Consider the following 26,526-nt stretch of genomic DNA (forward strand, 5'->3'; position numbering starts at 1 on the left):
GCTGTCAGGCTACGAGGAAAGCAAGCCCACTTCAGACAGACAGACAGACAGATACATGCCGACAGCCAGAACTGTAATCCCTCTCTTCTGAGTTGAACAAAGCAATGAAAGATCAGCGATGGAGAGGATGAGACAGTCTGCCAAAGTCAGCTGGATGGAGGGGAAACAAACTTCTTTTTCTTATAAGTTTGTTCATGCTTTGTTCGACTGGTGAAGGTTGAGAGCATTTCTGTGATATAGACTGCCATATGGTGTTTTGTTTTGCTTAACCTTACTCGTAAACAATAAATTAAGGGTGTTGTGGCTGACACCATTAAGCAATGAAATGAAGCAGAAAGACGCAGATCTATGAAAAATCCAAAGATAGCATCATTCACAGACTCCTGACAAAAAGTCTTGAGCAGTGTTGATCATTCTGGCTCAATTTGAATCTTTGGCACACACATCCACACAGATATCCACATACACAACAAAACTCACATAAGCACAATTACACAGTGGATTTAGCAGCCAATTGTCACATTTAGCAATCTCTTCTTTCTATAGGTTCTGGGGCTGGAAACACATCTGATTGTCTCTGTCTCCTGGGTGACAGTGGAACAAACCGAGCCCGGGTGCCTCACCATCCTCTCCCTCTTTCTATATAGTACCCCTCATACAATGCACTTAGACTGTGCTGCGTTCCGCCTGAATGCCGCCATGTCACTCGGTCCTCTTGGAGAGACACATTAATCATCAATCATCCACTTAACGCTCATCTGCTCTCTGTCATGATTTGTTATTTTAAGATAGAGGAGGATGAAAAGGGTGTAACACATGGTGTCAAAAACGTGTGTTTTTGTTCACGCTGGCTTTGATGTTTTTTGGATGTGTAATGTGTTGGTCAGTATGTCGAGATTGAAATATCTCCAGGATTTCTGAATGAATTGCCTTGATGTTTTGAAAAGCTGCAAGTAAGAAATGTGAATCAGACGCATTTCAATCAACCATTTTGATGCAAATATCCCGCACCATGTCCTTGGAGGTTGGCAGCATAGACTACACTGCTAACGGTTGTAATTCAGTCAAAATAATTCTCACAAGAAATTAACCTAAAGGAGAAACAACTCTGGTAACCACAAGAGGAAAATGGAGAGAGTTCTGCTTCAGGAATGACTTTCATCCATCTCTGGGATGATCAGGGAATTTACATCATATCTGTCTCATGTAATCTCTCTTATCACTTATAGCTCCACATCTACAAGATGACCTGGTAGAAATGTTGATGCATACTCACTCTCCACAGGGGATGGATACTATGATAGAGATACTATTATATTAAGAATACATATGCTCACAAATGTTTCATGGAATGCCATGAAATTTCACGCAAGCATTCAAACTACCCTGTATGTGTGCCAGATCTACTTTTGTCTCGAAAAAGAATGAAATTCACTTCTGCATATATACGCTGATCATGACATTATAGCAACCTGCATAATATTGACTATGTTCTCGTCATGCCCCCAAAAGAACTCCGACCAGTCAGGGCGTGGACAAAGAATTTCTGAGCGTGTCCTGGAGTGCCTGTTATCGAGACACTGACAGTGGATCCTTTGGTTCCTGTGGGAAGTGGATTTGTTTCCCACAGGTACCATCGGAACTCATCACATTGGTATCTGAGGAGTCTGGAGGCTGTGTGAACACCTGAGGGTCATGTTGAATGCCAGATGGCAGATTTTCATAGCAGAACACGTCAGGAGATGTTCTCATCTTCTGCTTTTTGATGTTAAGGCTGATGTGTGTACAAATTTGACTATTGAAAGTTTTATTTTGAACAAAATGTGTTTATGCTCTGTGTAATCACAGCATCGTCTGACAAAATGAACCAAAATCCATTGGCTGCACAAGCAGAAAGTAGAGGACACAATTTGTTTTCAGTTGCATGTTCAGGGCACAGCAGAGAACATGAAATCTGAATTTTCGAGTACAACATCTGTCATTAAATACAGTGCACTACAATGGGAAGGGATTTGAGAGATTTAGTCTTGTTTGAAAACAAACCCTTTTTGAAAGGCATTTCAGTCTTTTTCAGACTCTCTTTCTTTGATTTAATAGGTCCTCCATCTAACTCCTGCCCACTGAATTTCTCCACATGAAGCAATACTTCTGTGGCAATTAGATGGAAGAAAAGTGCAGCCATTATTTCCTGAGTTTTTTATGTCACACCTACGAACAACCTGCCCACTCAGTCATTTACCCACAGTGACTGTGCTGTATTTCCCTCCTAGTTGTGGTATAAATGGGCTGAATCTGCCTCTGGACTGAAACTATAAGGCTTCTTTATTTCTCCCCTCTTCTCAGGGCATTCTCTTCTGTACTAGCGAATGTCTAAAAGCCAATGAAGACCTGCTGAAAATCTACCTGCATGAGTCTACTCGGGTCTACAGAGACAAGCTGGTGGAGGAGCAGGACATCCATGTCTTTGATAAGCTGCAGGCAGACACAGTAAAAAAGTTCTATGAGGTGAGAGTTTTATAAAGTTCAGCAAAGGAATATGAGAGCGGAAGCGAGGAAGAAGAGTGTGTGAATGTGTGTGTTGGGGGGGTGGGTTATTAGGCTGCCTGCTTTGTGTCTGGACCTGGTCATCAGTGGCCAACATAGCGAGGAGAACGGAAGAGGAGAAGAGGAGAGGAGGAGAGAGAACGTTAGGGGTAGAAGAGGGCAGAGGGCCTGGAGAGAGTTGGGGAGAATATTAATCAGTGAGGTATGGGGGTCTGGCTGTCAGAGTCTGCACTGTCAAGCTGGCAAATTGGAAAACATTCTAATGGTTTCCTGTCCACTGCTCCCTCACTGCTCTCGCTGGCTCTATCACGTTCACATAAGTCATGGCACAATGAAGAACCTGACAAGTGTGTGTGCACTCACCCACAGACAGAGAAGACGAAAAGAGAAGATAATCCTATCCACTCCACAATATATTATTAACTGCTTGCATGTGATGTCAACTCGTGACAATTTCCCCAGGGCCACAGAGCAATATGCTGCATGTTTTCTTGCTATTTTTACACGTAAACGAGGATGTCTGCGGAGGGTTTTGCACTATAAGGAAGTTGATATCGTGAAAATTAAGACAACATCAAAACATGACAGAGATTTGATTGAACAAAATAACAACTCCCTCCGAACATCCATCCCTAGGAGGCAAAATTTTGGCGCCTAACAGTTGCCAAGACGAAAATGAAGTAGGTCACCCTCTGCACAGCTGTAATTTTCAGCTGTGTCCCTGTTCGGACTGTTTAGGCTTAATAGTAATGTTATGCTGACAGGAGTAGTGTGTTGGTCTGCATGTTTACCACTGCTATGTGTGTCCCCCTCCCCCAAGGATATGAGTGAAACTCTAGAGGAGACCAGGGAGATGAACCTGTACTGCCACTTTGCCCGTGGGCAGGGGGAGGCCAGGTACATGGCTGCAGAGTCCTGGAGCGGCCTCAATAAAACCCTCCTGGAAGTGCTGGACAGCTACAATGAGGTCAACGCCACCTTAAACCTGGTGCTGTTCGAGGACGCCATGGCTCACATGTGAGTTGAGGTTTTTTTGTTAGTATATTTATTGAAATAATCTCATTTCCACCACATTTGCATTCCAATGTCAGAGAGTTGAGTTTCAAGAGACACAGATGTCTCTTGAAAAAAACAAAACATGCAACATACAACAGGATTGGAAAAAAAGTGCACAGCAAAGATTCAAAAGTTTAAAACTGTACTGATATTGTTTGTGCCTGTGTTGTCGATTAAAGAGATCTTATTTAGCTCTGATAATGTCAACAAGTTTTGTCAAGAAATACCAAGAAAAACACACTTATCCGACTAACATGCATCTCATTTTATATTATACTCCAGAAATTATTCAAAGCACATCAACGAGCCACACTTTTGCACTTGTTGAGCTGTCTCCTAATTCCCATAAACACTGTGAAACCGTTTATTTTAACCCAATCCAATTTCCTCTACAAATGCTCAATAGATCACCAAATGTGGATACATTTTTAAGTAAAAGCTTGCTGATATATAAAGTAAGCAGTTTCAGTAAGCCAGCCAGGGCAATATTGTTGGTTTTCATGGTATTTGTCGATAACAAAGGGATAGTGATGTGATGCAAAAGATGAATAAATGAATACATAAAGTCTGGCGGTAGCTTTTATCAAAGCCAATGTGCTCTGTCAAAATAGGAAGATGATGGGGAAATTGTATATACCGGTAGCTTAAAAAAGAAAGTCTGAAAGAAGTTGGGTCTGATACCTGAAACTAAAGATAATGTTGTTGTTCTGTAATTCTAAAAAATAATACAATATTACTGCTGAAGATAAAGCTGAAAAAATCTACAAAGTAATTGTACTGTAATGCTAATTCTATTCATGTGCAGTATAAAAGTCAGATGAAAGTTTGGAATGTAACCTATTGACATCCACTCTTTTTTCCTCATCAGAATTTTTACGTTTAGCCTTTAACGTTTAGGCAGTTGGATCTTGTGAACAAAGTGTATCACATGGTGATTTAACACCTCTATTTGCCTCTACAGCCAATAAAGAAAGTAAGAGATAGTCAGGAAGAAACCATTGCTGCGGCACTAGCTTCCTGTGGATTCTTGAAATGTTTAACTCTGCTTGAATCATAAAGTTTGTGCTCTAAAATCACGTCTCATTTTAGAATGGATCAATGCGTTAAATTCATAGAGGCATGGGCATGGAGCCGATCTCAGCTCGTATAGGTGGGATACACTATGGACCAAATGTATCTCAACATAAAACAGCAAATATTTTTAATCTTCCAGAATCTATAGTGGCATAAAATCAAAAGCTTATAAAGATTGGGAGACAACTCTGCATGCACGGGTGGAAAATCGATATTGGATCTTTGCGTCCTGCATTAAAAAACAGGCATTATTCTGTAATGGAAATCACTGCATGGGTTCAGGAACACTTCCAGAGTATACAGTTCACCGTGCCACCCACAGGTACGGGTTAAAGCTCATGTAAAGCATGCAGAGAAGAAGCCGTATGTGAACATGATACAGCAATGCTGGCACCCTTTCAGGGCTGAAGCTAATTTAAAAGTACAAAACTGTTCTGTGGTCAGATGAATTGAAATCTGAAATTCTTTTTTAAAATCTTGGACACTGATTCCTGTGTCCTCTGGACTAAAGAGGCGAGGAACCATCCATTATCAGCACTTCAACAGTTCAAAAGCTGGCATCTCTGATGATATGGAGGTGCATTAGTTTCTATGGAACAGGCAAATTGCACATCTGGAAATGCACCATCACTGCTGAAAGGTATTTACAGGTTTAGAGGAACATATCCTGCCATCTGGATGAATTCTGCATTCATTCCATCAGCATCTGCAGACTGCCTGCAGTCCAGCCCGTACACTGCCCTAAAACACCTAGCACATCATCATTAGCATCATGAGCACATCAGACACAAAAGAGCAAGGACTGTTGAGCAGCTGTATCAGACAAGAAAGGAACAACATTCCCCTCCCAAAGGTCCAGCAGCCGGTCCTCCGTTCTCAGACATTTACAGACTGTTGCTAAAAGAAGAGGGGCTTTTGAGACTTTTTGATGATTACTGCCATCAAATTGAAGATGAGCTAAAATCTATTGTGAATAAAATAATAGACCATGACATTTGCAAATCATTGTGTTTCATTTCCATTTTACACAGCTTCCTAGTTTGTTTTAAATTGGGGTTGTAGATTAAATCAGCTGAAGCGTCTTTATTAACATTTAAAGAGTATTAGATGAAAACAAATAAACTCATCTGAATATAAAAGTAGCTCAAGTGTCTATTTGTGGCTGAGTCATAGAAACAAGTGATATGACCTTTAACACTGAAAGCAGCTGAAGTAAAAGAGATGAAAGCTCAAATACTGGTTGGTGCCTCCAGTAAGAAGTCTAAATGTCGACTGATGTGTAGGCACTGAAAGTTGTTAAATCATCTTTGAAACTGCAGGGCTTGTAAGCGGCTAACTATTATTATTAAACAGTAGAATTCAAATGGTCAGCTTAACCGAAAGTGAGGAAAACAACTGAGATTTTTCTCGATGCGTTAAACATGACAGCAGTGGAAATGTGAGAGCTGTGCTGGTATCTTCCTTTCCATAACATAAATGGAATAAAGGAAGCGATAATGGAATCATGTAATCGTTTCAAAATGAAGAAACACTGCAACACATTCTTGCCTTGCTGAAGGCATAAAGGTTCTCTGGAGTCCGGGGAAATTCTGAGTAATGTTTGTTCATTTTGTTTGTTAAGCCTTAATGAAAGAACGGAGAGAAGAACAGATTGAAAATCCCTGTTTTTCTGTGTCTTTAGCTGTTTGTCATATGAGTCAGACACCGTCTTCATCCAGCCTTCCCTCCCCACCTTTTTATCTCTCCTCTCCACCGATTCTACCCCTCACACCTCTCGTTCCTCATTCCCCGCCCCGACTGTCTGCTCCTCCACATGTAGCTGCCGAATAAACCGAATCCTGGAGTCTCCACGGGGTAATGCGCTGCTTGTCGGAGTGGGCGGCAGCGGCAAGCAGAGTCTGACCCGACTGGCTGCCTTCATCTCCAATCTAGAGGTTTTTCAGATCACCTTGAGAAAAGGCTATGGCATCACTGACCTAAAGGTTAGAAGAGGACATTGAAAAGATCCACCTGAAGAAATCATTAGACTCATATTAAGCCATTGAAATATTTAAATGTGATTTTTTTCTTTTTTTACATAATAAAATTGAGACATAACTGTTACTGTATGTGAATGATAACCCACACAGTATGCTCAGGCATGTTTCACTGCAAAATAAGAAATCTCCCAGTCTCATTATGCGTGTCACTCTCCCACTCCTGTTCTTTGTCTTTCTCTGTCACCCAGAGTGACCTGGCGTCCCTCTACATCAAAGCTGGCGTGAAGAATATTGGCACCGTGCTCCTAATGACCGACGCCCAAGTGGCAGACGAGAAGTTCCTCGTTCTGGTCAACGATCTGCTGGCATCGGGTAACAGCAGGCTTCGCTAATTACTGTGTGTCGTGTTTTGCGAGTGAGAAATGGTTTTGGTTTGCCACGGCAACAAATCACTGCAGTGCCATTTCTGCAGCATTACTCATCAGCTACAGCACATCGTTGTGAGGAACTGAAAGCCAGGCTGAGAGTCACGCCTGGATTTATACTTGACATTTTGAGGGAGCAAAACATGATATCATGAATGGAAATATTTTCCTGGGAATAGAGAATTACTACTAAGTGAGGCTAATGTCGGTTCAGTAGCTTAGTATTAGAGGAACAGAGGAAGAGTAATACATCACATTAAATGCAGGTTTGAAAGAGTGTCTGTTACAGATCTGAATATTAAAGTCAGTCATTGTTTGTTAAAAGAGTTAAAAGTTATCCCTTAAGTTAAACTTATAAACCATAGCACAGTCACACTTTAATTGTTTCAACACTAAAGGTTCCAGTATGAAACTTCAGCTAATGCACTTATTGTGATACACCAGGGTACCGTTAAGCTGCTTATTAGGATGTCACAGATTACAAATGTAAAACATTCCATCGCACATCTTCCTTCACCAGAGGAGCTCTTTGCCTTTTCCGACTCATTCTCTAGCTGCCTCCAACACATGGAAAAACAAATTAACAATGGAATGATTTAAGATGTTACTGATTTATCTGTCGTTAGCCTTTTTAGCTTACCAAGAGTACTCAAAACCCCCTCATTTCTTTATATATTGCCAAGAAAATGAAAAATATTTGCAGTGATTTATTGAATCAAGTACAAAATACAGAATATTAGACAAAAGAGTTTGTACAATTCTAACAGGCTTTTAAGATCAATATTTGATATGAGAACCTTTATTCTTCAACATGGCCTGAACCCTCTTTGACATATTTCTTGAACTAGTCTTCAGGAATAGTTCTTCAGGCTTCTTGAAGTACCGAAGTTCCAAAGCTCTTCTTTAGATGTTGGCTGCCTTTTGTTCTGTTCTCTGTCAGATGATCCCACACTGCTTCAATAATGTTGAGGTCCAGGATCTAGGTAAGATTCATCCCTCCATAAGACCTGTTGCCACAGATTTTCAGTGCATTTTGCTTACATCAGCCTTTTCTCCCTCTTTACCTTCCTTTTAGTAAGACTTCTTAACTTTCAAACACTGTTCATCTGCTATAGATATTTTTTAGGTCTGACACCTCTTCTTTTATTCCTCACATATGTAGTTTCCTCAAATATTTAAGGACACTCTGCGTACTGTACTTAAATATGCCAAGTTTTCAACTAAAAAATATGGTGAAAAAATACTATTTCATGTTTGTTGAACTGTGTTCATGTCTTTTGGAAAGGCATGTAGTTACAAAGAGCCTAAAGATACATTTTAAAACATGGTTCTTTGCTAAGTTGTCTGTTATGTGTAGACACACAGCTGGTTCATCCCTTAAGTTAGGTGCCTTTTTCTGCTTGAATAGGTCAGTGTCATCAATCAGGCAACAGCAGTTAGCTGCCTGCAAACATGCTGGCAGATTGTTTTTTTGGAAACACACCCTCACTCTGCAGGCTGTTGCATCCCTCAAGAGTCTCCCTTTCATCTGCTCTCATTAGGTTGCCAAATGATGATGTCTTGAATGTAACTGACTCAAGACAACTGTGAAACAAGGAGGCACCATTTCCCATTAATTCTGTTTCATTGCTTCTTTTGGCTGCTGTTCACCGTTATCTTAAAACTTTTTTTAAACTTTCAAAGAGGCTGTCAGCAGTCAAAACACCCTTTCTGTCGATCCTCATCCGACACCACCCTAATGAAAAAACAAGAATCAGCAATAGTCACTTATATGTCAGCATTGTTAACAGCAGCTCTTTTCATCAGTGTGAATACACATGCTCATAATACAGATTTAGTGTATTTGATTGTAAAATCTTATTGTTAACATATTCTTACTGTTCCACAGCATTTTTTTGTTGACACTCTGTTATGAAATAAAAGTTAGCTGACACGCACTGAAAGAAAATATGTAGTATGCAGTATGATATGAATATCGGGCCAGCTTACAAATGCCCCGCAAGGATTATTTTTGAGTCTTATCATCATACGAGAGCAAGAAGCAGGAAGCAGCAGGAATTAGGTCGGGAAGTAAAGATGAAAAAAAGGGCGCTTGATCACAAGCACCTAAACTTACATCAGACTTACTGATCATTTTTAGACTCAACACACACACATACGATGACATACACATTCCATGCACATCTTTTGCTCCTTAGATCAGAGGCTGTGACTCAAATCAGATCTCTGCATTAGCATAAGTCCTCCGTATGAACTCCTGCAGCCACCACCTCTATTAACACTCCTAGATTTGATTTAACAGACTCGGCTCTCAGTGGCAGCTCAGATCCTGTCAAGATAAGAAATTTCTTGAGAGTGTGACTCATTTAGAGAAAAAACACACAGCGTCTTCTGCCTGTGAAACTTGGTGGTCTCGCAGTAATGCGATTCATTTTTTCCCCATGCAGGGGAGATTTCTGACCTGTTTCCAGATGACGAGGTGGAGAACATCATTGCCAGCATGAGGCCAGATGTCCGCAGCTTGGGATTGATGGATACGAGAGAAAACTGCTGGAAATTCTTCATCGAACGTGTTCGCAGGCAGCTCAAGGTGAAGCAGTCGGATAAAACAAAAACCTGTTTGCTACTGTGAATTTCTCAAGTATTCTTTCATAAACAGCTGTTTGATATGGCTCTCTTCTGGGGTGGAGTGTATCATTAATCTTTCTCACAGAGCTGCAGCTTTATTTGATCTCCATCATGTCTTAATACACCAATAGCTTGCCACCTCACACTCTAATTTACCATTCCTAAATAAAAAATAAAAAAACCCTCATACTTGGATAAACATCTGGCTGTATGATGAAGTCTCTCCCCAGACAATTTTCTTTGCTGACACTTTCATATGAACTTGAATACATTGGGAGGCAGTGGACGTTGTTATAAATCACCAGCATGAGCGGAATTGCCGCCATTTGACTTCAGATAATTTTACCAATGTGTAGCCGCTTTGTTCCCCCTGAGGATGGAGAGGTTCTAGAGGGCTGCTTATCCTGTCATTATTATAGTGTGCATCCACCACCACCGCCCCCATCTCACTCCCAGCACAAGCCTCAGTGGGTCTGAGACTGAATAAATAAGGAAGGCATTCCCGCAGGCGCAGTCTTCTAAAGAGTGGATTTCTGATTGTTTGGTTTTCTCGCTCAAAATTGTATTTTATTTTTCAGATGGAAAAAGCACTTTTCCAGAATTGCTGGCCAGCTTCATTCATTGCATAAAGTTTGCTGAGGATGTGTTTTAGCATGCAGTGCTGTCTGTAAGGTGCCAGTTTGCAAACTGGGTCAAAATCATACATGCTTTGGAATTATTTTTGATTAGTGGTTCTAACTGATAGATGTGGTTGGAAGATGTGGTCAAAACTGCTGTTGAAAACGTTCAGAGATATTCAGGCGATTCTGAAAAGGTAGGGGACTGCTCCACCGCTGCAAAACCCACACGAGTCAAATAAGCTGAGGAAGGTAAATAGAACTTTATAGCTGAAATGAGCAAAGAAATGTTAATCAGGAAAAAACGAGTCATGATGCCGAGAATATATCTGGAATTGTTAAGCACAAAGTTGGATTTGCTCACGCTCTGGGCTTGTGTTGCAGCCAGAGGCGCAGGGAACATTACAGTGATAGAGGAAGGAATAGATTCAACAAATGACATAAAATTTTGAAAGAAAAACATCAATAAGAGAATAATCCTAGACACACTTCAAAATCTACAAGAGACTCTCAAGAGAAAGGCACTGCATGCAAGTGTTCCGCAGAACTAGAAGCCTTTTGCCGGTAGAGTAGGCAAATATACTTTTTTTGGGTCCAGACCATCACATTCACTCATAAACAGAGACTTGAGACACTGTAATGACTTATTTCAATACTAATACCGAGCAACAGAAATCCCTCAGATCCCAGAAACTTTCAAAGGTGCTGCTCAGCACTAACCATGCAAACTTTTCCTCTTTTTGAATTTGTTTTCAAACAGGAAATGTTAAAATGTTTCAAATTTGATTTAAGATAAAAATTTTCATCTTTAGCTCATTAGCTAATCACAGGAAGGGGGATTTAAGCAGCGGTTGCTCAGACTTTTGCATGCTTCTGTGTCTTCTTCTTTCCCCTGAGTTGATTTATTAGCATCAGTGGTGTCTTTGGGTGTGCCTTCTGCTTGTTTGTTTCTTCGGTTTAATCATATCGAGCATCTGGCTGAGCCTCTCAATGAGACAGCTGTTAGTCTCCAGCAGTGAAAATCAGTCTGACATAGCCCACAGCTCAGCACACTACTTTAACTCACATGCTTGCTGGAAGCTTTATGGGCTTAATGACAGAGCTGCAGATAATTAATGCACAGTTCTCCATCGCCTCTTTTGACCAAGAAACAGTGTTAATCTTAGCAAGCTTTTCCACACACTCACAGAGAAAACACTATGACTTTAATCTACGTATGACTGTGTTTGTGGATTCTGGATTGTTTGTGACCTTGGTGTGCATATCTGTCCTAACATGTGTGCACATTCTGCAGGTGGCTCTCTGTTTCTCTCCAGTGGGAAGTAAACTGAGGGTCCGCAGCAGGAAGTTCCCCGCCGTGGTCAACTGCACAGCCATCGACTGGTTCCACGAGTGGCCACAGGAGGCACTGGAGTCGGTCAGCTTCAGGTTCCTGCAAGAAGTGGAGAACATAGAAGTGAGAACAGCTTGAATTTGAATACACACAGGGATGAGGTCGCCAACAAAAAGGATGTTAATGACTGTGACACAATGGATGTGATAATAATTTTAAGAGCAGACTAAAGACCACGGAAATTAAATTCCAAGCCTGACCCACACGAAATATTTCTTTTCAGCTAAATCTGCACTATCAGCAGCTTTTTATGTCAAGTAACTAGTTCTGTCACTTTTTTAATTAATGCAGCCTCGGGTGAAGCAGTCAGTGAGCAAATTCATGGCTTACGTCCATATGAGTGTCAATCAAACATCAAAGGAGTACCTGGCTAATGAGAGACGCTACAACTACACCACACCCAAGTCTTTCCTGGAGCAGATCAAGCTGTATCGCAGTCTGCTGGGCCAGAGGAGCAAAGAGCTCACGACCAAGATGGAGCGGCTGGAGAGCGGCCTACAGAAGCTCAGCAGCACCTCTGCACAGGTACCGACCTTTCAGGCCACGCCGGAAATGTTACTGTTTTATTCACTGATTTGTTTATTCATTTATTTATTCAGTACGGCAGATTTATTTCTGCAACTGATTGTTTTCATTATTCGAATGTTTGTGTTCCACAATCCCAAATTTACAGCGTTAAAGCCACCTGAGAGTATATTCTTGACCCAAGTGCAGGATTAATTTAGAAAGGCTTCTGAAGACAGACGGACTTTGCTGCAAAATTGTAAATGCAAAGTCTTTTCTTAGCAGGGATTCAAGGTTCAGAGTAAAAGTTCTGTCTTTCCTTTCATCATTCATAAAAAAATATCTCCCCACAGGATCCATTTAGTCATTTTAATTAGCATTTGAACTCAGCTTGTAGGAATTCAGAGTACCTCTAAAAGCTTGCGTTAAAACAGCCACTAAATAAGGAGCTGAATTTTCATTCATTTATTCAACCTTCATTTAAACTCTGAAACCCGTTGAGTGAGAATCCTCATTTACAATGCCGCAAAGCAAAAGAAATAAGAGACTTGATTTAAAAAAAAAAATGCGCTGATGAAAATATCAAAAAGGCAAATGAGTAAAATGATGAAACCATTAAAAGAGTTAACAATTTGAGACAAATAAATCAGGAAAAAGAAGAATATCAAAAGAACAAAAATTAAGCAAACTTTAGATAATTTGTTCACATGTTGTTCCACGTTGGAAATTCACAGCGAATAAGTTCAGTCAAAAAGAAATGGTTTTATATATTATTTTTTATAAGCCCCACGTTAATCCCTATTATCTCATAGAGATATTTATCTACACCTTTTTTTTTTGTTGTAGACCAAATGCATAAGTCTACAGTTTACACCAAATGATCTTATTTATTGGATTATATGTTTATGTACTTTTTTCAAACATGAAAAACTGGACTACTTTTAGAATACTGAAGAAAATGTCAAAACAAGTTAGCAACAGTCTGTGGGCAGAGATATGACTCAGAGAGGATGCATCATTTTGACGAAGGACGAGAACGCAATCCGGAAAAAGTGCAAAAGTGGCCAGCTGTGTGAGTGATCTGACAATGAGTTGACCTGTGAACACACGCAGCCAGCTCATTTCATTAATGACCACTGCAGCCTGCCAACACCAGCAAATTAAGAACAACATGTCTTGGTAATCAATATATTCTGCTACCATCTTCCCATGGCTGACCAAATAAATGAACAAAAAGTGGAGAAGCACCCTTTTTTTTACCTCCTCCCTGTGGCACCTCGTCCTTGCAGCAAACATATCAGTCTGGAGGTAAATCGTGGCACAGTCAGCAGTACAATGTGTGCCGCAAAGCTTATTAAATCACAGCATGACTCTTTTATTCCCTCAGTTGTGATCTCTGAAAGAATGTTCATGTATAATGGTAAAGGGATTGTACATATTGCACTTTTCTAATCCAGCTTTTACACCACATGCCACATGCTTTTACACCATTTACTCACACACTCATACAGCATGTCTTAGTCTGTACAGTTTTACAGGCTACACAGTGCTTTTTTCTCTTTTGTACACATTCATACAGCGATGGTTGCATTACTGCGAAATGTGGAGTTCAGTTTCTTGCCTAAAGACGCTTCGACATGTGGCGAAGCTGGGAGTCGACCAGTGTAACAGTAAAAGTGCCAGGCTCCAAAGTCCCAGTGTCCTAGCCTTTCAGCCATTTACTAAGCTCTGTGCCTCTGTAATAATCAAGCAAGAGGCAGGTTACACCATGGGGAGGTCACCAGTCAGTCGCAGGCCCAACACAGAGACAAATGAGACAAACAACCATGCATGCTCACATCGACCCCCATGGTTAATTTAGCATCGCCAATTAATCACTGTGTTTTTGTACTGTGGGAGGAACTCGGTGTATACAAAGAGAACACACACGGGTGATATGCCATCTCCACACTGATAGACCCCAGCTGAGATCTGAACCGGGAGCCTCCATGCTGTGAGGGGACAGTTACCCACCGGATCACCGTTCACTGGTCCAGATGGTGGTAATTAGGCAAAGCTGATTTAAAGATGGATTTATTGCTTCCATTTACAGTTTGCCTGGCCGATGTTGCTGTAACATGTTGGTAAACAGGACAAATCACTGGGTCAGACTCCAATAAATAATGCAACGCTGTTTTTATGGTAATTTGACTTTACTTGTATAATGAAAAGTCAAAGCTCTTTGACACTACATGCCATATTCACCCATTCACTCACACACTCCTACTGCAGGTCTTAGTTCTAAGTATTACACGGTGCTTTCTTCTATGCATTTACTCACATTCATACACTGATTCATACACATCAGTAGGCATCGTGGGCTTCAGTGTTTTTCCCAAGGACACTTTGACATGTGGTCTGGGGAAGCTGGAAGTTGAACCACTGACCTTCCCATTGGTAGGCGACTGCTCTACTCCTCCTGAGTTACAGTCAGCCCATTTATAACATTACCTGTCATTTAAAACAACATGAGTTGCACCGAAGTTCTGTTAAATGTAACAAACTAAAAATTACAGAACAATCAAACAGTCAATTAAAAACACAATAAAACATAATGGGAAGTCAATACAGTAAGACGGACTAAAAGTAGTAAAATAAGAATTTTATGAAATCACAGTTTTTATCTTCTGAGCAGATGGATTAACATCCATAGCAGTGGACAGGAATCAAATATTTTCTCAAAAATGGACCCCAAAGGCATTGTATACAAAGAAAACAGAAGGGGCCCAGGATGGAGTCTTAAGGAACTCTGCACTCTGAACTCTGCAGCTGTAGAATATTTGTCTAAGTGGACTGAGAACCACCTGTCTGTTAATATAAGACACAGTAAAGCAGAACCATTAATGTCTAAATATTAATCGAGCCATGGTAAGAGAATGCTGTGATCCACAGTGTCAAAGGTAGAAGTCAAGTGTATGAGCCTCTCCCAAATGAGTTCTTTCAGAGCTGTGATGTTGTTTAAAATTTTCATAGATTCTATTTTTGACCAAGAAAGTAAGCAGCGGGATAAGAACAACTTTAGCAAGAAACAAAATGTAGCTTAGAAAACTGTCAAAACCATGTCTCCAAGCTCAACTAAAAGAGAATACAGAAATTTATTGGACTGACATTTTTTTTCCAGTTGTGTGTTGTTGTGGAGCAACTTCCCAACTAGCAACATTCCTTCAATCTTTACAGTGGTGATGTAGATTGTAGAGCTGTAGAGCACATTCAACCTGACCTGTAGTCAGAATGCCCATGATCATCATGCAAGATACTGACAAAACCTGATGCTCCTGATCTCAGCCTCTCTGCAGTTGTGAATTTCTTTTACTATATATCTCAAAACCCACTTTAATTACATTTAAGGCTTTACATAACCAGGCACCAGATACCATCACTAAGGTCTCTAATGCTCAGAAGGCCTATAGGATTTACTGGGCTAGGCCTTTCAGCTGCTCCAGGGAGCAGGATAAAGTCTAAGAGTAATTTTTGTCTTCTTTTTTTTTCTGAACCTTTGGTTGTAACAATCTAACATTTATCTTGAAAAAAGAATCTCTGCCCTTGCTGACTAATAGATATTTTGCATAATACGGCACTGCTCCATCAGATTGTTGAGTTAACTATTTTTAACCCTCTGAGGTCTACGATCACGCCAGATGCATGACGTCATTATGGCGCCATAGAAAACAAACTACAATTAATTTTGATATTGCAAACTAGAAAAAAAAGATACCAAGCATGGGTATGGCAAACATTATTCTGTGGTATATAAAGGCAAAATCAAAAGTATTCAAAAACAACCAGAGCCCTCTGGGCTCAGACCCTAGAGGGTTAAATTCCCTTTCATTTGCCACCTCCCACCCCATGAATATATATGCAGGTATTCTGTTATTCTCTATCTTTATGTTGTTTTTTTTATAGTGTTCAGTTTCGATGACAATTGTTATTTTTCATTATGTATTGTAAGCAATAGGAGAACAAGTGCGAGTAGTAATAGAAGAAGCAACAACAGGCGAACAGTAGCACATGTTGTATCATTACAGTGTTGTATCATTACAGTGTGATCTCCCCAATTATAGCCTTACTGACCAATCACAAGCCACTATGACAGCACTAACGTGGATTCAGTGACACTTACCAATGTTGCAACCCAAATTCCAAAGAGGTGGGGACATTGTTTGGAATATGAATAAAAAGAGAATGCAATGATTCTGCAAAAAACATGTTATTTATACTGGAGCATAGAAATCTTGGGGAAGGAATGTTCTATTCTATTCTATTCTTGTCTGATAAAGGATTCTAGCTAGTCCGCCACCCTGGTTCTTCTTTGTTGTGTTGGTCTGGACTGCAGACAGTCCAGTCTAGCACCCAGACTTATCTACTATGAGGCCATGCTTTTGTGATAGATCAAGTATGTGGTTTAACATTGTCTTGCTGACATGTGAAAGGCCTTCCCTGAAAAAGATGGGATAAGAGCATACGTTTCTCTGAAACCTGTATATACCTTTCAGGACTGATGGAGTCTTTCCAGCTGTGCAAGTTGTTTGTTTCTTGGGCACCATTCCAACCCCCATACCATCAGAGATGCAGGATTTTTGAATGAGCGCTAATGAGAAGCCAAATGGACTTGGTGTCCATGATTTTAATTAATTTCAGCATCAAAATGCTTTGCTAATATTAGATAAGCTTTGGCCCAGAGAAGATGGCAGCATTTCTGGATCATGTTCAGATATGGTGTTAGAGCAATTTAGCCTACATTTGTAGAGGGTAAGGCGAACTGTGTTCATAGATGATTGATTCTGGAAGTGTTCCTGAGGCCATGCAGGGATTTCCATTACAGAGTCATGCATCTTTTTAATGCAAAGCCGCCTGAGGGCGCAAAGATCCATGGAAAACCGGGACTGATTCTCACACAAATTCCTTTCACACGGAGATGTGTCAAAATTTTCTTTTGATGATATTATATAGTGTTGATAATAGAATATTTCAGGTTTTTCTTTTAAGAAAACTATGCAGACAGTTTCACGATTTGCAGATGCAGTTTTTTGCACTTTTCCAAACTTCTGCCCACCTTTCCATCTGAGAGACTCTGCCTCTCAAATGTGCTCTCTTTATGTCCAGTGGTGTTATTGATGTGTTGCCAGATGCCCTAATTAGTTGCAACAAGTTTTAGTTTCTTTTTATTTCTTACTTATTTTTCAGCCTTTTGTCACCCCATCCCAACTTTTTTTGAGACACATTGTTGCCATCAAAATCAAATGAGCTGATATTCCTATTTGTTCGTCTTTTTAATATTTATAGTTCATGAAATTGTCGAATATTTTCTGTGTTCAGTTGTGAATAAACTATTGGTTTAAGACGTTTGCAGATCATTGCAGGATATTTTCCAATTCAAACATTACACAGCACCACAACAATTTTGAAATTGGTGTTGTAAGATGGGAGCCAAGTGAGTCCTTTGAATCAATTGTGCTGAGGCTCAAAGGGTCACAAATTAATGTTTTATTGAGAGATCTATAGAAAACTGCATGACTGACTAGCACTGACTGGGCCTACTTACAGATAGATGCCTAGCTTCAGCAGTTCCCCAATTTCTTTTATTATTAGCAAGAGTATAATGATGTTAGATGGAGCAGGAACAGTATAATTTGCAGTCTTAATTGAAGCAAAAGTAGTAGCAACAACACTATAAGAATAATTAGTAATGCATTGTTTGTTCATATAGTCGTGGAAGAGGTAGCAGTTGTACTAATTACGATATAAATAGTTGTAGTAATGAGGAGTAATAGTGTTAGAAAAAGAGGTTGTGACAAACTGTTTGCTCTGTCTGTACTTTTTCCATATTATATTCACAGTGGATAATGTTACTAAGCTTTTGTAAAGAACAAAACACCTGGATTTTTTTCCCCTTGGTTATATGGAGTGATTATTTGCATCAGTTTGTCTTTCTGTCTGTGATATGTACACCTGGAACCATTTGTTCCCGTGTTTACCGTCTCTGCACCTTTGCAGCAGAGAGCTATGTGAATAATGGAACACAAAGTCTGTGTGTGGAGCAGCCCTAATTATAGTGGGCCTACTGCACTGTGTGAGTAAATGTAAAACCACACACACATACATAATTTCACTTTGGCATACCATGTATCTCCACTGCTTTGCATAAACAGGCCCACACATTCCCACCCGCACAAAATCACACATGCATAAACACCTCTCACACGTAAGTGACGTCAGTGTGGAAAGCCACAGAGAGTCCTGTTTTTTGTTTTTCCTCCTCGCTTTTACTGTAGCTGTAAGCCAACACACACACATGCACACACATTTTATATATATATATATATATATATATATATATATATGGATTATATGGTAACTGAGAAGCTTTTTAATTAGAGAGCGTACCCTTTACAGCAGCAAGCCGCCATTAATGCACCATGTGTTTGTTGGTGCTTATCCACTGATGGCTGAACTATTTTAAGTCCTGTTATTTAACATTTTTTACAAGAAGGGCCCATAAGGGGTTGCTGTGGTCATGATAAACAAGGACCACGAGGGTTACAGAAAGGCATTGGAGTGTCTGTGTGTGTGTTCAAGTAAGTTCAGGTACTGTGGGAGATGCAGTTTAAGTTTATGAGTCATATGCTCTCTTGAAGACACATTCTTTTTCTTGCAGTTTCGTGCAGGTGGTGTCCCACCTTTGGCATCTTAAGTTTGAAAACGTCCGCGTGTTGTAGCACTAGCAGTATTTTTGTTTGCTTTAGGCTTAGCATTGGTAGTGATAAAAGTGCTACTTTTACAATAAATAAGGGTTATTAAGAGAAGAAAATTATTTATATCAGTTATTATTGTTGTGGAAATTAAGATACATTCTTCAAAGGAATTTAATAGAGTGAGACTAGGAACTTAAAACTTGTCTTTTTGTGGTTTTACCCAGGCCAGACCTTATATGGGAAAGTTTCCAACACAATCGAGGCTTGACAATGACGACAAAGCTGGTATAAAGACATAGTTATTAGGAATTGTCCTCAAATATGGCCTTAATAGTCTAGGTTTCAGACAGTGTGTAGAACAAAACAAGACCAGCTTGAGCTGGGAGCAAGACAAGCAAGATGCAGAGTTACAATCTAAGGAATGTGAGAAGTTAACAGTCATTCCAACCTTGTCTGCTTTACAGATTATGACACACATATGGATTCAAGGAATAAACTGTCACAAAAGGCTTTTACCTTGACAGACTTATCTGAGAACTTCTACTTCTAGTAGTACATTGAGTACAGGTGACAGTCATAGTGTCACTCGTGGTAAAGTAAGAAAAGTAAAAGTGATCTCAATATTAGCAATCACCAGTTTTTTTGCAGTTCTTTCTAAATTCTGTGTGGAGGTGTTAAATGCTCTAACCTAATCTCTTAACCATAAGCAGTTGAGGCCTGACTGCTCTTTTACTGGGATAAAGAATGGAGGAGCATCCCTTAAAAGGATACTACAGGAAACAGGCAGATGTTTCTTTGTTACATGAATGAGGATATACTTAGTAACTATGGCAATGCAAGTCAAACAGTGAAATCCCAAACTCTGTTGAATTTAAGTCCATAAGCCATCACGCATGGATGAATGGATATAGTCTCTTGCCTTGGTATCAAAACATATTTTGCCTTAAGAAACAGTTGTTCCAATTTACATGTACAGCAACAGGGACTGCGAGTGGGTTGTTTCATAAAGGCAGTCAGGAGCTGAGAGACATGTTTTTTCCTGCTTGGATTTCCATCTGCAGTAGATAAACACAGAAGTAGTTCAGATGGATTGAATATTACCCATATCCTCCACCAATTAGTGTGTCTCTTTTCTCTCTTCTCCTCCTTCTGTCTCCCCCTCCCTGCCTATTTGTTATGTTGATGGCTCACTTGGTGATGGTCTAATATTCAACCAATTGTTTTGCATGGTTTTCTCCCCACCAGCTTGATTTCCCTTTGGTTAATTAGTTGAAAGACGAGCTTGAAAAACAGTTTTTATTTCCCTAGTGCAACATTTGATGGAGTTGGACAGTATCGCTGAGCCCTGTTTGTCTGGGAGTTATGAGGAGTTTGGAGCTGCTTTAATTTTTCTTTACGACTGTCCTTGGGCTCTGTGTGTGTGAGCTGATAGTAGCTCTTGATGCGGAAGCTTTTATTAATTTATTTTCAGATATGCATGCCATTCATCTTTTTCTGGCCTTTTATCTGCTTGGACAGTGAAAGATTTTCTCTTCGTAATGGATTAAAGGTCACATGCATGCTCCATGGCCATACCCTGCAGGGCACAAAATGTTATCAGCTAAGCTAAGCATTGTTAAGCGAATTTGTTAGGCCTTCCCAGCCACAGAATCATATTTATTACTTCGAAGAACTGTGGAGATATTTGGGTCTGGTTAAATTATAATTGAGCTTTGTCAGCAGCTGTATTAATTATACAACCAGGTGATGCTTCAGTCAAGACAAACAAACAATCCTTCAAATCCACCTGAGAGCTTCGATTAGATGCTAATCATAGATTTATTGGCTACTGTTATATGTACCGCGATTGCTACTTTTATTATTTAACAGAAACCCCCCCCTTGCTCAGTTAATTACTCCCCCTCATGTTAATCCTTTTGTTTTTCTCTATCTTTACAGACAGAAATTACTTTCACCTTTCACAACATAACAGTATAGTAGTTTGACAAGAGATTCATTCAGCCCTATGTTTGTAGTGTTGAGTTGTGCCCATACACGCCTCCACTAAAAGCTTTACTTGCTGGCCACATCTCAAGGTGATATAATGAAGTCAAATAGAGTATTGGACAGTGTTGCCATCCTGGAATGATCCTCTTCTGACACAGTCATCTTGTCAGCTAGTATTTTTCCTATCAGCAGGCATTGGTGGTAGCAATTTAAAATTTCATCTCCCGAACACCTTATGCTCTTATGCAGCATTTTCAATAAGGAGAGATCAAATGAAAGGTTGACACAAATTTATTAGTGTACAGTAATTAGAAATTTTGACGATTAGGCTCCATGATCCATACTGCATCAAGATGGAATGTGACATGATGGATGATAGGAAAGGCCTGGAGTCTCGACACTAGTGGTGGGCTTCTGTTGAGGCTTCTGTTGAGGCTCCATATTGGGCGAGTGGAGAGGGTGGAGTTTGAAGAGGAGGTGGATTGCATGACGCATAGTCTAGGAGGAGAATGACAACAGAAGTGAGATTTGAAAAGGGTGAGAAAGAGACTGATTGGCTGAGTGAGATAGGAATCAGGAAGACTAATGGACCAAAGCAATGACATCATTATCAATGTGGAGGGTTTGACAGCATGGGTAATATGGGAGTGGCAATGAAGCAGGGGGGAAAGCCCAAGAGCTAATAAAAAGTGAACAACATGGTTTGATTTATTATTTCTCTGCCACCTCAGTAGTTCACTGTCTGGATTAACCATTCACTGTAATGGTGATGGCCAGGTTCACACCTAACACGCTGGACCTCATCTGAGCTGAACAATTCATCATTTCACCTGGTCTCTCCTGACAAAAAATATGCCCCCAACAGTCATCAGGCTCTTTTTATGTTCTGTAATAACATTATAATCTTCCAGTATTGTGATAAAGAGTAAATAAAGGATTGTGTTATTGGATGTTTTGGATGTATTTTCAGTGTCATTTAAACACAGTGAATTTCTACTACAGGCCTTGTAAATTATACACTGGGCATGTCAACTTAAAAAATACTACAGTTATTGAGAGGGGATCCAATTATTGACTCAAATGCCATGTGATTTCAAATTGTGTCAGCTTACAGTAATTGCAGTACTTCTTAGCTGAACAATCAGACATATCCAGTATCACTGAGTGTTACCGAGTAAACCCTAAATGCCCAATAACAATCCCAAAGCACCATCTTAAGCCACAAAGACAACATCAATGAAACCCACAACAGATGGAGAGGTCTATCCAGAGACCTGATCTCAGCTGCATGGAGTCAGTCTAAGATTACACGAGCAGACAGAAGATACAGAGATATACTAAATTCACAGAACAGTGGCACAAGTTCAAAGATGCTTGGAACAGCCTGTCTGCCAAGTACCAGGAAAACGATGTGCAAGTGTCACAAAGAAGATGAGATGAGTGAGCAGTTTTCAAGACACACCAAACTGAGTTTGGAGTTTCAGAAAATGTTTAATAAAATGCATGAATGACCACCAACAAAGGCAAAGGTAAAAATAATGTAGGTTTCAGAACATAAAAGAAAATTTACTTTAAAAAGAAAGAGTACTTTTTATGTCATTGCAACAATGTGTCTGTAGGATTTTGCCATGTTGTATCTTGTTGATTTGAAGCTCCAATTTCAATTTATTACTTGATGGTTTATGTTTGCAGGTAGATCAGGTTTTTAAATACAAATATATTTCTGATCCAGATCATCATCCAGATCAGTAACATCAGCTAGCTAATGTTCACGTCACCTCCTGGTTTCTTGTGTCTTTCTCTGATAGGTGGATGACCTCAAGGCTAAACTGGCTGCTCAGGAAGTGGAACTCAAGCAGAAGAATGAAGATGCTGACAACTTGATTCAGGCAAGAGCATATTTCAATATTATATAACATAGTTTTTTTTTTTTTACTTGACCCGCCAGCATTAACTCTACCAGTTATCTATGCAGACAGTTTTGGTTGTATTTATCCTGGTTGCGAGCTATCTGTTGGTAAGATTTCACCTCTCACCCCCAATACAATTGAGGTGAATGACATTTCTCCTGTACTGCTCCAATAAATGAAAGTTTGAGCTTTAAGCGGCTGTGTCCCCTTCACAGTGGGTAATCCCCAGATAGATTTCTAATGTGGCGTGTGGAAAGTGTTCCATACAGTGTGAGTTCAGAGAAAGCTGAGCCTGAACGTCTGATCTTTTCCATCTTCTGTTATCTCCTGTTATGGATCGATGTCAGATTGGCTGGAGGGGTAAACATTAGCAGGCTTTTTTTGAGCATTCTTTGCTCAGACTCAGAGGTGTTTTCTTAAGATGCCAATTGCTGATTTATAGATCCACGTCAAATCACGTCACATGTAATTTAGACTCTCTTAACAGTTCAAACTGATCACTGTTGATTGTTTGGTGGGTTATTTTTGCAGGGAATTCATGTTGTGCTTACTGAGCCACCGACTGAACTTGCACCATTAATCCTCTGATAAATCCTTTGTGCTGTCTCCAGGAGGTTGGGATAGAAACTGAGAAGGTGTCAAAGGAGAAGGCTGTGGCTGACGAGGAGGAACAAAAGGTGGCAGCCATCGCTGTAGTGGTCAGTGGAACACAGAGAGACTGTGAAGAGGACTTAGCCAAGGCTGAACCAGCTCTTCTCGCAGCTCAGGATGCCCTTAACACCCTCAATAAAGTCAGTAACCATGTTTTTTATTCACGGTGCTTATTGATCTGCTCCATCCCCTTTATTTATATCTTAGTTTAGTTATTTTTAATCAAAGTCTGTTTTCTTTTGTCTTCGTTTAATCTTTTTGCTTTGTTTTCTCTGCTTCGGTGAAATACCAGGTTTTGTCCACACAGGCCTTGGACCGTTTAAAAAATTATTGAATGACAGGATTGAGGCAGGTCTTTGACACAATAATGTAGCCCATATGCTCTTCAGACATTTTACTTCATCCCTGCATCCCATGTAGTCTTATGAGTTGCCTGGGGGATTTTCAAAAACACCCTGTGTGTTTAAAAGGTGCTCTCTGTTCGAACAAGCAGAACAGACAGTTCAATCACTGCTTAGAGCTCTCTCAAGATGCTTTAATTAGAATTCTCTGTTGTCTTCTCAAAGTCAGCACAGGTTCTTCTTTCTTTATTCTAATCCCTTCCATTTTCTCTCTTTTCACCCCCACAAAACCACAGAGATGTGCAGTTGTTCAAACTCAATTAAATCGCAGCTCTTTTTTTTTCATCCATTCTTCCCTCTTCTGTCCCCACTTCAGAACAACTTAACTGAGCTAAAGTCATTTGGCTCTCCTGTGGCGGCGGTGACCAACGTCACAGCAGCAGTTATGGTCCTGATGGCACCTGGCGGCAAAGTCCCAAAGGATCGCAGCTGGAAGGCTGCAAAAGTGATGATGGCCAAGGTGGACACATTCCTGGACTCCCTGATAAATTTCAATAAGGAAAACATCCCAGAGGCTTGCCTTAAAGCCATTCAGCCTTACCTGCAGGTGAGTCTTGCAATTAGCCTGCACTCTGAGGTTGAGTCACACGGCGCAAATGAGTGCAACTCTGCAAGTTCAACTAATAAATCATCATTTTAGCAGAGGCGTGATTATAATGACAATGGTGCATTATAGCTGTCAAGCATCCAAATGACAGCCAGAGAAAATCAACCAGTAAATTAAGTGTTGCAAATTTAACAGCTGCCCTGATTATGAGGTTCAATGGAGCAGATAGAAGGTATGTCAGTGCAGCAAATAAACTCACAATGTACAACACGGTTTAATTTTCCTCATACTGTTGATATGAAATGATATCCTTTGTCTTATAAGGACATATTTTTTAGTGATTCTTCAAAAGCATGTCAAATCATGTTTATTAAAAAAACAGCACACGCAGTTCAGATTTATAATATCTCGAAGAAATATCGCAGTCTGAAACACACAGACCTGGCTACTACAGTATGTCTCTGTAACACTGCCAACATTGACACACAACACTAGGCACAAGCAGTCAGTTTGAGGGAAACACTGAACATACTGTATTAATTCACTGGCATTAAGACTCTGTTTCGGTTCTCTGCAGGATCCAGAGTTTCAGCCAGATCTGGTGGCTTCCAAGTCATATGCAGCAGCGGGTCTGTGCTCCTGGGTTTTAAATATTGTCAAGTTCTACGAGGTTTACTGTGATGTGGAGCCCAAGCGGCAGGCTTTAAGCAAGGCCAACGCTGAGCTGGCTGCTGCGCAGGAGAAGCTTGCTGCCATCAAAAGCAAGATCAGTGTAAGCCACTGCATTGGACTGATGCAGGAAATGAAAAGTTTATTTGCCGTATGACAAGTATTTATTTCAAAAGGACGAAAACTGCAATATCTAAAGGATATTAACTTTGAAACTGTGAATGCATGCTTTTGGTCTTGTGCTCTATTTTGTCATTTCTTTGACTCAAACGGCACCGATAAACACTAAAAATCTTTCAAAACTTTAGCTTCTGGGCTGACTGAAAGTTGAAAAATGACTTGTGAAAGCCTGAAATCTCAGCACATAAGCACGAAGAGATTTGCGAGACATCAGTGAAGATCAACAACCCCATCAAACCCTGAATATATGCGGTATATTAAGACTTTCATGCCACAGAAATAAAATATAAACAACCACAGGCTATAAAGTAAAGCAGAAAGTCAGGATATGAATTATTTTATCAGCGCTTGAGTGACAGTTGACACATGAGCCCTTTCAGTAATGATATACCACCAGCATTTCATCAATATAAATCTGGTGTAAGTGCTTTTAAAGGCCTTTGCTGTTCATTAGTCTAAAACCAAATCCATCAACCTAAAAACTCCCCACGATAACAGCAGCTGTACATAATTGTTTCTCTGTGGCGTTTGACATTCAGCACATCAGAGAGCCTGAGAGCCCCAGCAGAGTGCCAGGCTTGGGACACTGCAGTGGATGCTGCTGTTTACATCAAAACCTGCAGAGTGCAGAGTGACGACTGTTAATAAGATCCAGCATGACTTCTCACTGTCATTTTTTAGCCTTCAGTCTGATCGCCTGAGCAGAGAGAGGGTTCGGAGCCAAGGGGAATTAGCAATCCTCAAACTAATCTACTGAACCTGTGTGCCCCTCCACCGATTAATCCTGTTTGTCCTTGTGCTAATTGCTTCCATATGCCAAATAAATCCATAGCGGAGGGAAAGGCAAGTTTTAACCAACTTTTCACACTCTCCAAAGTTACTTTCAGAAACAGGCTGTGGGTGTCTTTGTTCTCTGTTTTTATGACCACTCTGTAATACAGCAAGTGCCAATTTTTCTCCCTGATTCTCTTTATGTATGTTTGTGTGTCTTTGGCCTATCAGCACCTTAATGAGAACCTGGCAAAGCTCACAGCCAAGTTTGAGACAGCCACTGCAGACAAGCTCAAGTGCCAACAGGAAGCAGAGTCGACAGCACGCACCATTTCACTGGCCAACCGTCTGGTGAGGAGTCGAACAGCAGGGTCATGTGGAGCACGAACCAGCCACCAACGCGCACCAACACACTTTGTTTCCAATCTGTCTCACATGCACTGTCATATGTGTATAAACA

General features: G+C 40.3%; 1 protein-coding gene across 1 annotated transcript in view; it reads left to right on the top strand.

Moving 5' to 3' along the window:
- dnah9 (dynein, axonemal, heavy chain 9) overlaps nt 1-26,526 on the top strand; it is a 137,145-nt gene that overhangs the window by 67,128 nt on the left and 43,491 nt on the right. Inside the window, exons 48-59 of the mRNA XM_072373573.1 lie at nt 2,344-2,505; nt 3,365-3,561; nt 6,494-6,656; nt 6,902-7,025; nt 9,526-9,668; nt 11,618-11,779; nt 12,008-12,241; nt 22,746-22,826; nt 23,459-23,638; nt 24,216-24,446; nt 25,024-25,218; nt 26,298-26,417. Coding sequence (XP_072229674.1) covers nt 2,344-2,505; nt 3,365-3,561; nt 6,494-6,656; nt 6,902-7,025; nt 9,526-9,668; nt 11,618-11,779; nt 12,008-12,241; nt 22,746-22,826; nt 23,459-23,638; nt 24,216-24,446; nt 25,024-25,218; nt 26,298-26,417 — 1,992 coding nt within the window. The remainder of the gene's footprint in view (nt 1-2,343; nt 2,506-3,364; nt 3,562-6,493; nt 6,657-6,901; nt 7,026-9,525; nt 9,669-11,617; nt 11,780-12,007; nt 12,242-22,745; nt 22,827-23,458; nt 23,639-24,215; nt 24,447-25,023; nt 25,219-26,297; nt 26,418-26,526) is intronic.

The sequence above is a fragment of the Leuresthes tenuis genome, unplaced genomic scaffold, assembly GCF_036924035.1.
Source record: "Leuresthes tenuis unplaced genomic scaffold, fLeuTen1.0.hap1 SCAF_20, whole genome shotgun sequence".
Taxonomy (NCBI): Eukaryota; Metazoa; Chordata; class Actinopteri; order Atheriniformes; family Atherinopsidae; genus Leuresthes; species Leuresthes tenuis.